The sequence below is a fragment of the Homalodisca vitripennis genome, chromosome X (assembly GCF_021130785.1).
Source record: "Homalodisca vitripennis isolate AUS2020 chromosome X, UT_GWSS_2.1, whole genome shotgun sequence".
Lineage (NCBI taxonomy): Eukaryota > Metazoa > Arthropoda > Insecta > Hemiptera > Cicadellidae > Homalodisca > Homalodisca vitripennis.
In genome coordinates this window covers 158,441,163-158,454,258 of record NC_060215.1, presented here as the reverse complement: position 1 = coordinate 158,454,258, position 13,096 = coordinate 158,441,163, and the positions used below count along the sequence as shown (strand labels likewise).

At 39.2% G+C, this 13,096-nt stretch overlaps 1 protein-coding gene across 1 annotated transcript; it reads right to left on the bottom strand.

Annotated features, from left to right (window-relative positions):
- Window positions 1-9,941: 9,941 nt before the first annotated feature.
- On the bottom strand, window positions 9,942-10,508 carry LOC124369704 (matrilysin-like). The gene has a single exon (XM_046827759.1). It carries the CDS (start codon window positions 10,506-10,508, stop codon window positions 9,942-9,944), a length of 567 nt encoding a protein of 188 aa, XP_046683715.1.
- Window positions 10,509-13,096: the final 2,588 nt, after the last annotated feature.

Here is a 13,096-nt window from a genome sequence, read left to right as displayed (position 1 = left end):
CCATCGAATGATTCCCAGGATGACGCCCCCAGGTTTAGCATTAGGCGGTAAAGGTTTCTCCTCTCTATCCAAACTGGGATGCTGTGTTCGTAGTGATGGCTTGCGTGATTTGAGCCGGCTATCTTGCTGAGGAAGGTCGCGCGTAAACGGGCCAATTCCGGGGATTGGACACGATCTTATTGAAACTCTCTCAGAAGAGCTCTCTTTGCGTCTAATCTCAGGAGTCGGTGCTGATATTGCTCAGCACTGGGAAGGCCAAGGTTGTTGGTGTTGCCATGGAGAGTTCCGAGTAATTGTCCTCAATGGCCCCTATTAAGAAACAGATCATCGACCTCTTCCGCACATGTGCACTATTAAGCCACCACAGGAGCAACAATACTTTCAGCAGCGGAGGTTACCACAAGGGACAACAGAAGTGGTACGCAGTACTTTAGCATCGTTGTTGCTCCCCAAGTTGATCCCAGCAAGGATGCCTGTACTATATTAGGCCCTTGTGTTTTCAGCTTTGCTGCTTGTCTTTTGAGAAGGTGGACTGTTTAAAAGTGAAGAGTATCGGTCCTAAGGTAACTCCCAGATACTTGCGGACTGTTCATTATGTTTTCAAATTTGACCACCATCAAGGAGTTATATTTAAACTTTGTAGTTCGCCCAGTCTGTATATTTAGGTGGAAACATGATACTTCAGTTTTTATTAGGACTTTGGATTTAGCCCTTCCAGGCTCTAAAATAATCCTGCGAGGACTGAAAGATCATCAGTGAGTGCCTGTTTCTGATTTGTCTTTATGTCATTATGTTTGGTATGCCTAACGGGCAATATCATTCCGCATAAATAAACTTTTTCTGGGGATAACGTTGTTGGGATGGTCGGCAGAGTACACGTTGAACAAACAAAGGAGACAAGTACTGAGGCCCTGTGGATAGGGCCGTTTTTTTAAGTTGCCTGAAAGAACTTTCCTTCACGGCCAAGGCATACTTTTTATAAGCCTGTATCGCTAATCATTTGAATTAAGAAGCCGCAGAAGGAAAGGGCAAGGAATTAGATTATAGAGCTTTACTAAACAAAAAAGGCCTTGTTCTCATCAGACAGGTGTTCGTAAAGCTGCAGTAAGGTCTATAAAAGGCTGTAGAAGGTTTTTTTGCTTCTCCTTTCAAAACCCATTTCTCAATAAAAGTTGTTAGCGGCAAGCACGCTGGTCACAGCAGTTACCGACCAGGTCTTAAAGCCAGCTTGATCTATAGGAATGCTGGCAATTTGGAGAATGGGGAAATATTTCTATTATAGATCAACCTTCTCCAGCAGTCTTATAACACACAACTTCAACAGGGGGCTATGGGCCCTTTATAGCTCTCCAATACGCCTGCTGGGTCCTTTGTTGGGGCCTTCAAAAAACTGCGATTAATTTTAGATCTTTTAAAATGCTGCAGGCAGGTTACCTGTAGCCAAGTATTTCGTTGAAACACTGTAAGAAGCTCAAGTATTTCTTAACTTTGATTCCTGAGTACTTTAGGAAAATTCTTGGGAAGACATTATCGATAACCGGCTGCCTTCCCAACTGACAGAGCGGAGGATGGCCACTTCAATTTCATCCAAGTTCCAAATGCTCTCGAATATTTTCCAAAAGGAGCTCTTGCGCGACTGCTTTTAAATTCGCTTTAACTTGTAGTTAACTCCAGCTTGTTCAGATGGGTGGAGCGAACCTGACTTGGACAAAAGCAACAATACGCTTTTGCTATTGCAACAGGGTTTTTCGGATGTGACAAAGAACTGTTTCGTCGAAGGCTTACCGGTGGAGAGTCTTTCTCAAGAGGGACCAAGCTTTACGGCTACTATGGGTGAAGTTAAAGTTTTCCATTGTGGCGGTACCCCACATTTTCTCTTCTTTGCGTTTGTCAAGAGATTGTAGCCAGTCCGATCAGCTGTTTCTGTGTTCCCGGTTGTCATTGGGAACTCACTGTAAAGGGTCCTCCACACCTCTTGACTCCAACCTGGCACATTAGCTCTTCGAAATCCTCGTGGAATGCACAGTTTTAGCAGTAGCCAGGACTAGCTTTGTGAACCGGTCATAGTTTTCTTAACGGTAGGGAGGGGATGAACCTGAATGCCATTCATCAAGTCTAATGGATGTAAAGGCTTTCCAATCAGCTTTGTTAAAATTCCAGCGAGGCCGGTAGGGAAGGAATCTTACAAGAGGGAAATCCTATTGATTCCGACTGAAAATAAGCACAGGCCTATGCCTGAGAATGAGGAAAGGCACCAAGAAACTTTCCTCCCATGACTGCTAAGGCTTAAGAGAGCGAGGGCACAAGAGCCAAAAACATAGGGTCTGGAGTTATAACCACGGACGCAGCGGGGCTGAATAAAAAAGTGTGGGGCCGTCTTTGGCATCATGTCATTAATATTAAGTTGTTATTTTCAGCCTAAGCAACTAGTTAAAACTCGTAATACCATTGTCGTCATCCGATGAGTATCCCCACGAGCTGTGATGACTGTTAAAGTCCCCAATGTAAAGGACGGGGTTGTCCAAATATGGGAGCAGGTACTGTGTCAGACCCATTGTCTATTCAGGTGGTTTGTAGACATTTACTATAGTTTTGTTTCTGAACACTTTCGACCACCAGGTACAAAAATATCGTCATCCACAGCTCTTGTAAATAATAAGAAAGCGGGACCGACACTATCATCGATGCCCTGCCTAACATAAGTTGCCACCTTCCGTATTTTCTGGTGTGTCCAAATGGCTTCATATCTTACAAGTGTATATCCAGGGATATTTGCCTCTTGCACAGGTGTTAGGAATTCTCAATGTGAGTCTACCTTGGAGTGCTAGGACTATCGAACGTTGTTCCTTTTATCATAATTTTGCTTAGGCTCAACTCACATTTAGAGTCTGCTCAGACACTCGGCGGTTAAAATAACATATATTTAAAAAGAGAGCCAATATTTAAAAATCAGTATTTGTTTGGCCCTGAAGAAGGACCGTTTGTTTGGTCTTTCGGATAGCTCCATAAACTGGGAGATCACAAGAGTGACGGTCCAGCTACACAAAAATGTGCCTGTTACCAGTGCCACAATTACGCGTTCCTTGCGGTGGACCAATAATTACGTTATGGTCACGTATGTACACATCTGTACTAAAGTTACTAGACAGACTATATAATAAGTTGTAGATTTGTACAATAATATTCTACAGTAGAACAACCTGCGCACGTTGGTGCCTGTGTTTACTAGTCCACAATACGCGTTTCCTTGCGGGTGGACCAATAAATTACGTTATGTTTGCGTATGTACACATCTGTACTAAAGTTACTAGGACTAGATATATAATAAGTGTAAGATTTGCACAATAATATTCTTACAGGAGAACAAACCTGCGCACTTGGTGCCTGTTGACCATGTCCACAATAACGAGTTCCTTGCGGGGCCTCGGAACTAATAATTACCGTTATGTTACGTATGTACACATCTGTACTAAAGTTTATTAGACAGATATAAATAATTAAGTGGTAGATTTGCACAATAATATTCTACAAGTAGAACAACCTGCGCACTTGTGCCTGTTAACAGTGCACAATACGCGTTTTTCTTGCGGTGTCAGCCAAATATTAACCTATTGTTACGTAATGTACACATCTGTACTTAAAGTTAACTAGTACAGTATATAATAAGTGTAGATGTTTGCACAATAATATTCTACAGGAGAAACAACCTGCGCAACTTGTGCCTGTTTACCCAGTCCCACAATACGCGTTCCTTGCGGTGGACCAATAATTACCTAATTGTTACGTAAGTAACATCATCTGTACTAAAGTTAACTAGACAGATATATAAGTTAAGTGTTAGATTTTATACAATTAATATTCTACAGGAGAAACAACCTGCGCACTTGTGCATGTTTACCCAGTCCACAATACGCGTTCCTATATCGGTGGACCAATAATTACGTTATGTTACGTATGTACACATCTGTACTTAAAAAAATGTTACTAGACAGCATATAATAATAAGTGTAGATTTGCACAATTAATTATTCTACAGTAGAACAACCTTGTTGCACTTGTGCCTGTTTACAGGTCCACAATACGCGTTCCTTGCGGTGGACCAATAAATGTACGTTATGTTACGTATGTACACATCTGTACTAACAGTTACTAGACAGATATATAATAAGTTGTAGATTTGCACAATAATATTCTACAGGAGAACAACCTGTGCACTTGTGCCTGTTACCAGTCCACCAATACGCGTTCCTTGCGGTGGACCCATCATAATTACCTATTGATTACGTATGTACACATCTGTACTAAAGTTACTAGACAGATAAAAGTCCGCAGTTTGTAATCGTACAGTCGTACAGTGCGGACGTCTTATCGTTGTGCTCTCCGTTATCAAACTATGAGTGATTGGCGCTTTCGTGTGGCGACTTGTTGCCAGATTGGTATATTGACTTCGCTGTATGTTCCGGAGTGATGGAATCTAAATATCACTTTCAATGTGCTGACATATTGGAGAGTACTTGGAACCGCATGGGAAGGGTGAATCGTCGAGAGGTCGTGGCGATGCAGGTCTGCAAGCGGGCAGAGGTACAGGGTGCTAAGGACACTGTAACAAAAAAATAGTTTGGCTAAAATTACATGAGGAGTTTTCTTATAAAAATTGAGAGAACCATTAAAGAGCAATTTGTTTCGTATGAAAAAACATTAAACAACCAATAGGCCAATCTAAAAGCTTCAGTTGAATTTAGCTTCCAACAAAATTAGGATAGAATTATGGAAATTAAAATTGCTGAATTTTCTGAATAGATTAAAACCCTTGTAGGAATCACAGGAAAAACTTCAGTGAGAAAATAAACAGCTGAAGGAGAGCGTCTCTGCCTACCGACAGTCGGATTTGAACAATTAGAGTAGAGCCAATAATAGATAGAAATAAAAATGTCCAGTATTTGATGGGGTCCCTGAAATTGCCAAATGAGCATATGAAGGAAATAGTGGAAGCTGTAACTAGTGTGGTGGTGTTAATGTAAACTTTGCAACTGATGTACAAGCTGTAAATAGAATTCCTACTAGAAGGAGGGATAGTCAAAAACCAATTGTGTTGCAATTTTCAAATCGGCAAATCCGTGATTCCTTCTTATCAAAGTGCAAAAAAGCTAAAATTAAATCGGCTGATGTCGTGAAGGGCGTTGGAGCTAGTACTAACGTCTATGTAAATGAACATCTGACCCCTTTTAGTAAAAACCTACTTTATCAATCTAAGCAACTTAGGGATCATGGTTACAAATATGTTTGGACTGAATCGGGCAAGGTGTTTGTCCGAAAGGCTGAAAATTGTCCCAAGATTCGTATTGCCACACTGGATGATGTGAAAAAGCTTATTACCGGTATCACTCATCAGTCTGGGGACAATTTGGGGGGTGTTAAGTAATGCTAAAGTGCTGTGATAGTAAAATAAAATGGTTTATCCTGTTTCAGCGAATAATTTCAAAATATTTAATTTAAATATTAGAAGTTTAAGGAAACATTTTGACGAACTAATAGTCTATTTGAACAGTTTGCCTTTTTCATATAACATTATATCGTTAACGGAGGTTTGGATAAAGAGCGGCGAAGAACATCGTTATCAGCTGCCAGGATACGACATGATATTCCAACCCAGGCCGGACAACCAGGCGGGCGGCGTGGTGGTGTACGTGGATGTTGACCTTCCCCACACTCACAGCTGTTATCTGTTCGCTACATCGGAGCTCGTTAACGTTACCTTTAATCTCTCTGTTGATAATCATCTTGTTCAGTTTTCACTTTTTGCAATATATAGGCAATGTAAATTCAATTTTAATCAGTTTAAAAATGATTTTGAGGTTATTTTAAGTAAATCGTGTAATCCTACTATTATAATAGGTGATATTAATATTTGCTTGTTGAAGGATAAAGGCTCCGGGAGGGATTATTTAAACTTAATCTCGTCTTATGGCTTTGAAAGTTTAATAAGCAAACCTACTAGAATATTTAATAACTGTATATACTGTATAGATCATATACTTGTGAGAAACTCAAAAGAAATTGAATTTGACAGTTGTGTCTTGGAGCTGAATATAACAGATCATTACGCTTTAGATTTAAGGTTGTTGGGAGTTGACAAGCAAAGATCAAAAATAATATTTTGTTCTGTTTTGGATAAGAAAATGCTCAAAAGACAATTGCATTTGGCTGACTGGAGTTCAATTTTTGGTAATAATGATGTAAATTTGACTGTCTCGAACTTTTATAAAGTCTATTGCGATTGTGTCAATGCATCGAGCACTCTGAAAAAAATAAATAGCAATAATAGGAAAAGAAAAGAATGGATTACAGATTACGTTATTAACTTAGCACATGAAAAGAACCGATTATTTGAAATTTTTAAAAAAGACAGGGACAATTTTGAGAAAAGCAATTCATATAAAAGGTATTCAAGACATGTAGCAAGGCACATAAGAAGAGCCAAGCTTACTTATTTGAAATTGATTAACCCTCTAACTGTTGCATTTGTTTTGGAACAAACATTCCCTTGCATAATCACTCATTACAGTATATTCCGGCAACGTATCGATTCGATTCGATGCACCATTGGATTCGGAAAAAAAAGCCCTAAAGGAATACTATAGTTTTTTATGCCTTTTTGTATTGTAGTTGCATACGTTCCAAGTTCGTAGATTGGAAACGTGGAAAGATTGTGACCGCCATGTTGTCGATTGCAAGTCTGAGTTGTTGATGTGACGAGTCGTGTTTATTTGTAAGTTTTATGTAGGTTTATTTGTGTTTTAGTGTTGTGTTTAGTGTGTGGTGAATTGTTAAATATTGCAAGTAGTGCAAATAAATATATTTTTAGAATAAATAAATTTCTCGAAAATTTTTCGCAAAAGTTTTGAGTAATGACAAAATGTGAAAACCTTTTTTCGGACTCTTCAAAAAAAAGTTATGGAATTTATTATTACTACTGATTCTATAGTTTACTTCATTCTGAGTAATAAAATATGCAATATAACATGTTATTGAAGTAAAACTTTTATTAGCAAACTCTTACATATACACCCTATTTTCACAATTTATTGCGCATCGCTGCTTTTTGTTTTATAGTGTTATTATAATTTCATAAATTTGTATAATGCTTATGTGTTTCTGAAACTAGAATAAAATTTGACACAAGATTGGCTATCTCACGTCTTTTATAGTGTTCTTACTATATAATTGGGTTTGCTAGGTATGGTCCCCCCCAAATTAAAAAAAAAATGTAAATTTTGAATTTCATGGGAAAAAAAATTTTTAGTCAACATTTTTTTTAAGGCCAAATTTAAAATACTACCATTATTATATGTTTATTTCTGAACACAAAAAATATATACTTCTAATATAATATTACTTTTAATTTATATTTTTTATAAATTTTGTAAAAAACCCTTGCACGAGGCTAGAAAACATGCCCGCCACTAACAGGAAAAAATGACCGCCAGTTGGAGGGTTTAAACAACTGTAACGGTGACTCAAAAAAGTACTGGGATGTAATAAAAAAAAAGTTGCTAAAGGGGGAAAGAAAGTCTTTAAATAATATCAAAGTGGGAGATGTGGTGTTGAATGCTAATGGTAACGAAAAAAATTGTAGCTAATGAGTTTTAACTCATATTTTACACGTATTATTCCGAGTCTGGCGATCCTGAAGCTTTTGGTTGTGATTTATTTAATGTTAATATTTCAGAATGTAATGTGCACCTTGAAGGCCTTGATTGTAGCCTTGATTGGAAGTGGTACATGCCATAATTCACTAAAAAATAAGTTTAGTAGTGGGGGTTGATGGTATAAGTAGACAGAACTGTTAAGGAAAATATGGAGTTTTTTGCCACTGTGTTGTTAACATTTTTTTAGGGATTCGTTAAGTTTAGGATATTTTTCCTGATACTTTTATGGTTGGCTATTGTAGTACAAATTTATAAGACAGGTGTTGTCTCTAGTGTTTCATTCACACCGTCCGATCATAATGTAATAAACACCAATAGCTAAGGTATTTGAACTAGTAATCTAAAAACCCAAGTTAATTGATTACTTTTTTGAGAGATCCTTGTTCTACAGAAAGCAGTTGTGGCTTTCTGAAGGAGAAAGGTACAGATATAGCAATTAGAGAAAAACATATTAAGTTGCATTACTTAACTCTATAAAGAAAATCTAAGTACACCACTTGCAATTTACTTGGATATTCAGAAAAATATATTAAGATTTTGTATGGTATAGGACAGGTAACGCACTAAAGTGGTTTGGGATCCTTTTGCTAGCATAGAAGAAAGGTTGTCAGGGTGAAACCAAGGTTTTGGGTGATGCAATGTATTTGCGCTATGGCACACCACAAGGGGGGGTTTTAGGGCCTTTAAGTGTTTTTAGTATACATAAACGATATGTTAAGTCTGATTTTTATGTCATCAATCTTTGCTTATGCCGATGACATCAGCTTTGGTGTGCTCTGCTTACAACAGAGGGACTCATGTAAAATACAAAATTATTAGAGATGTGGAACAAATCTCAGACTTGGCTAAATTCAATATAAGGTTACTCATTAACATCATCATAATCTAAGAGGTATAATGTTTTTTGACTGTGATATTTTTTTAGGAAACTATAAAAAATACCTTTGATTTGGTTTGCCATAAACACCAATGTTTGTATTCTTGTACATGTGAAAATATTGAAATAGTCGCATCTGTTAAGTATCTAGGGCTATCATGTTTGACCATTACTTAAAATGGGATCAGCACGCTAATTACCATGTCAAAAAAACTTTATAAGATTAACTACGGGCTGTACCATATGAAAAATTTTGTTGGTGGAGACCATTTAAGAACTCTCTACTTCGCGTGCGAGTGATTTGAGAGTACCCTGAGGTATGGTTTAATTTCATTATGGAGGAAACTACCCAACCATAATCAGGGAATATTATAATGTGTTAGAGACTTGCACTGCGCACGGTTTATGGGGTTAAGGCGCATGGAGGAGTGCGTATGAGTTATTTGTTTTCTGAACATAATATTTTGAATTTTGAACAGGTTATATGTTTATAGCGCGGTATTGCATGATATATAAATTTTTACAACAATATAAGGTTAGAGAAATTAATTAGAGTTAACTCGCAGTTACATTTACATGTTTCTTGAATCACCATTTTTTGGTAAAGGATGTTTGTAGAAACCAGTCTATGTTATCAGGGGACCTACAATGTTTAATTCAATAGTGCCAGTATTATGGAAACAGCTTAATATTTGAAGCTAAGCCTAAGGTGAAAATGAAGGTAATATCTTTTGTAGTAAACACAATTTAATGATATGAATATGGGTTTTTTGAGGGCAAATTTGTTTTTGTTTTTAAACTTACGTGACTTATTCTCTTTGGGGTGGGGGGGGGGGGGGGTGGGGGGGGGGGGGGGTGGGGGGGGGGGGGGGTGGGGGGGGGGGGGGGTGGGGGGGGGGGGGGGTGGGGGGGGGGGGGGGCGTTCTATGGGCTTCGTTCAGGCTGAGTATCCAAACGTATTTACCGTAAAAACGAGTACAGTCTGTTTCTCACTACTAAGAACGTGTTGAGTTTGTGCCGTAAATTACAAATGTCCAATTCTGTAGGTGTAGGCGTAGTAGGCCAAGTGGTAGTCGATGTTGTCGTCGTAGTAGTGGATGTTGTAGTGGATGTTGTAGTGGATGATGTTGTGGACGTGGAGGAGGAGGAGGGGACAGGCGGTCCGTACAAAACCTGAATTGCAAGCTGATCGTCTCTGTCCAAAATCAAATTCGTACAAGTTGTTAATACCCGATGGCGGGTAATAGGACGGAAACATTACGGATCGTAACACAGACGAATGCTGAAGACCGAGAGCATGGCCTATTTCATGGACCATCACTACAAAGAACGAAGTCTTCTCCGGTGCGGGTATATTAATTGTAAAGTCCCAGTCCTCTTTCGAAATCAAGGTGTATATCCGATTGGTTCAGCCACGGTCGAGGGAGAAAGGCGTGGCCGAGAACATCACCTGGACCGTCAAAATCGTAACTGCAAGTGCTTTTAAGGTAGTACGCCACGTGTTTCTTAGGGGAAATCACTACCATTATAGTGGGATTACTGTAACTTCTACGGAATTCGAGAGCAGAGTGTTTGGAGTACAAATAAAACGCTCTCTTAACGATGTTAGCATACTGGATGCCAGAGCCAATCATGTTCCACGTGACCCGAGTTGAGTTCCATTTAACTAATGGGTTCACGGAAAACGGGGCTATGCCTTCGTCCGAGTTACCGCATCTGGGTGTGTCCATCAGCTTCAGCGTCTCCTCGTTTTCATATCCGGTCACCTGTAGTCCGAAGACCTCCTGGAACCTCGTAACGGCGTCCTTAATATTGTTAGTCAGCGATGTTCCGTTGCTGTTGAGATAGCCGTATTTCTCGAAGTAGGTCAGGGTCTTGTTTGCTGCGGTCAGGTGGACCAGTACAAGTACAAGTAACCGCATCTCGCCAGGTTCTAAAGTAAACTGACGGTAAACATGTCAGCAACTCACATATAAATAAAACCATCACGGTCTCGATCTCACCCTGGTCACCGGGTTCCTAAAGTAAGGGTCGACAATGTTGATCCTGATCCACTCGTTATTATCAGTTACGTGTATAGCGTCTAGCGGCGGAGCCAGTAGTTTGTACATACCGTGCACAACATTACTCAGTACTCTCACTAGGTAATTCACGGTCACCGCGTCACTCATTTCGGTAGGATCTCCCAGATTAGTGACTTTACCGGCCTGCGCGTTTCCAATTTCGCCCCGCTCTGTTCATGGCGTGTTTTTTGAAAGTATTTGAGATTAACAGCTTCGCCCTCGTATAGAGGCTCTTCAATCTCGCTCAGACGCTTATGTCCAAAACTCCAATGCCCGTCTTTGCCCATTTGGGGTATATGTCTATCTACATATCGTTTAGTCGTAGCGTCCGTAGGCTCGACAAGCCATCCAACGCTGCGGAGTCTGAAATTATTGAAAGTAACGGTAGAATCTCTAATACTCTTGATAGGTGTACGGGTATGTAGTTGGGACAGAGTGACAGCGTCGTTTAAATCATCCTTCACCATCGCTCAGGTTGATTATTCTTCTCTTTTTAGCGTCTATTGTGTCTTTGCCCACGGGTAATACTTTTTTACCTAATGTCCTGAGATTGACTACATCTTGAGAATGTATAGGATCAGCCACGTTATGTATTCTCTGGTTTCTTGCGTCGAATTCATTAGCTGAGGACATAGACAGTGTTCCGCTTATAGCCTTGTCCAGACCGGTTTTCACAACACTCGAGACTTGTTTTAACTTTGTGTCCAAGGTCTGCATATTTATAGCGTCTAGACTCTGCTGGGCATCGGCCACGTTACATAACCGCTTGCCCTTGATATCGTAATTACCGTCTACCGTTATGCGAAACCCGACCCCAGGAGGGCCTCTTTTACCGGTCTCGCCACGGGTGCGACCAAACTTGTCCACGCTCATTTTGAAACTGTAATCTAAGAAAACATCCTTTACTTTTTATACCAATGCTCTAATACCTGGAATTTCCTCTACCACGGATGAGTTTTCAACTCCCTCAACTCTTCCACGATGTTTATATTTCGTTTTTATGACCCATATTACCCGCCTCAGCTGAACCTATTAAAACCTTTAATCTTTCACACAATTCGTTCGGATCGTCGTAGTACACGGGATCAGGGTTTGACATGTCCTTGAAGCCTTTGCCCGAGTAAGCTTTGGGAAATAGTTTTGAAATGACAAGTTCGTATTTTATTGAGTTGTTACGGTTTATGGTACTTTTATAATTGTAACCTCTTTTGTGAGCGTGTGTCCTGTTCAATATATCCTTGTAAGTGACCAAATCATTTTCATCGTAATGTAACGGTGCGCGTTTAAAGACTAATTCGTACAGACCTTTAGTAGGTTTGTAGTACACATCATCTATGACTATACTACCGTTACTATCGAAATTTAACACTTTGTTTCCAATCATTAGTGTACCGTTATCATAGCGTGGTCCGTATATGGAATTAATCTTTCTTTGACTAGGAATGTCCTTCATCAGTGACTTCATGTACTTGACTGTAAGTGCATTTTGGAATGTGTTTTCCACCCATTGTGAAGCCTCTAGTTGCCCTTAGGGGTGGAAAGGATGTCGCTAGCTTCGGGTAAAGGTGGATCACTAGTCTCCAACACTTCGTCGTCCTGTAAGTAAGTGGGTACTCTCGGAGATGATGTTACAGCGGGAGAGAACTTGGTCGGTTCCTCTTTTATCTCCTGCTCTTCCTCAGGTTCGAGTTTTATATTTTCGGATTTCTTGGTTTTCTTTTCAGTTCAGACAGGAGTGGTTTGTACTGGTTTTCCAGACGTATCTCGGTAGACAGAGTCCCTTGTTTAAACTCCTTATACTTTCGCCTGATGGCCGTTCTCAACTTTGATATCTCAGCTGTAAGCTGTTTCTCGTTCCGCTCCATTTTTATCAATGATGACACCATCTGTCCGTTTAACATTTATATACGCTTTCCTCATTTGCTCAAAAACATGTGATACATCAATACCTCTGCACTCATCGTATCTTGGAACGAAATGAACCTTCACTCTGTCGTCAAATCTTACCTTCATACATATTGCACACTGACCGTGTCTGTGTTGAGTTGACACTTTTAACTACGGTAGTTCGACTTGTCAGAAAAACATAATAATAATAATAATAATTGATTTCCAAATAAATACATACATTACATAGTTATTTGTACAAATACAGGATAATAAAAACCATAATAATATACTTAGGTAACAAAATACATTTGCCATTACCACAATAATTGAAATCTAAAAGTATCTTAAACTAAGTGCCAAGCCTAACTTTACATCCTTAAAACTTAACGCATTCATGCCAACATGAATAAAAGTACATACACTCTTCACATTCATACATGCACAACAAATATAAATTACGATATTACTGTGAAATTCATGGATTGACACATTTAAATATAACAAAATTAAATCAGAATGTTGGGTCATGTATAGTACAAAATATATTGGATATTCAT

Bases quoted from the DNA above. Each gene is read 5' to 3' on its own strand.
- LOC124369704 (XM_046827759.1), bottom strand. From the start codon at position 10,508: ATGCGGTTACTTGTACTTGTACTGGTCCACCTGACCGCAGCAAACAAG.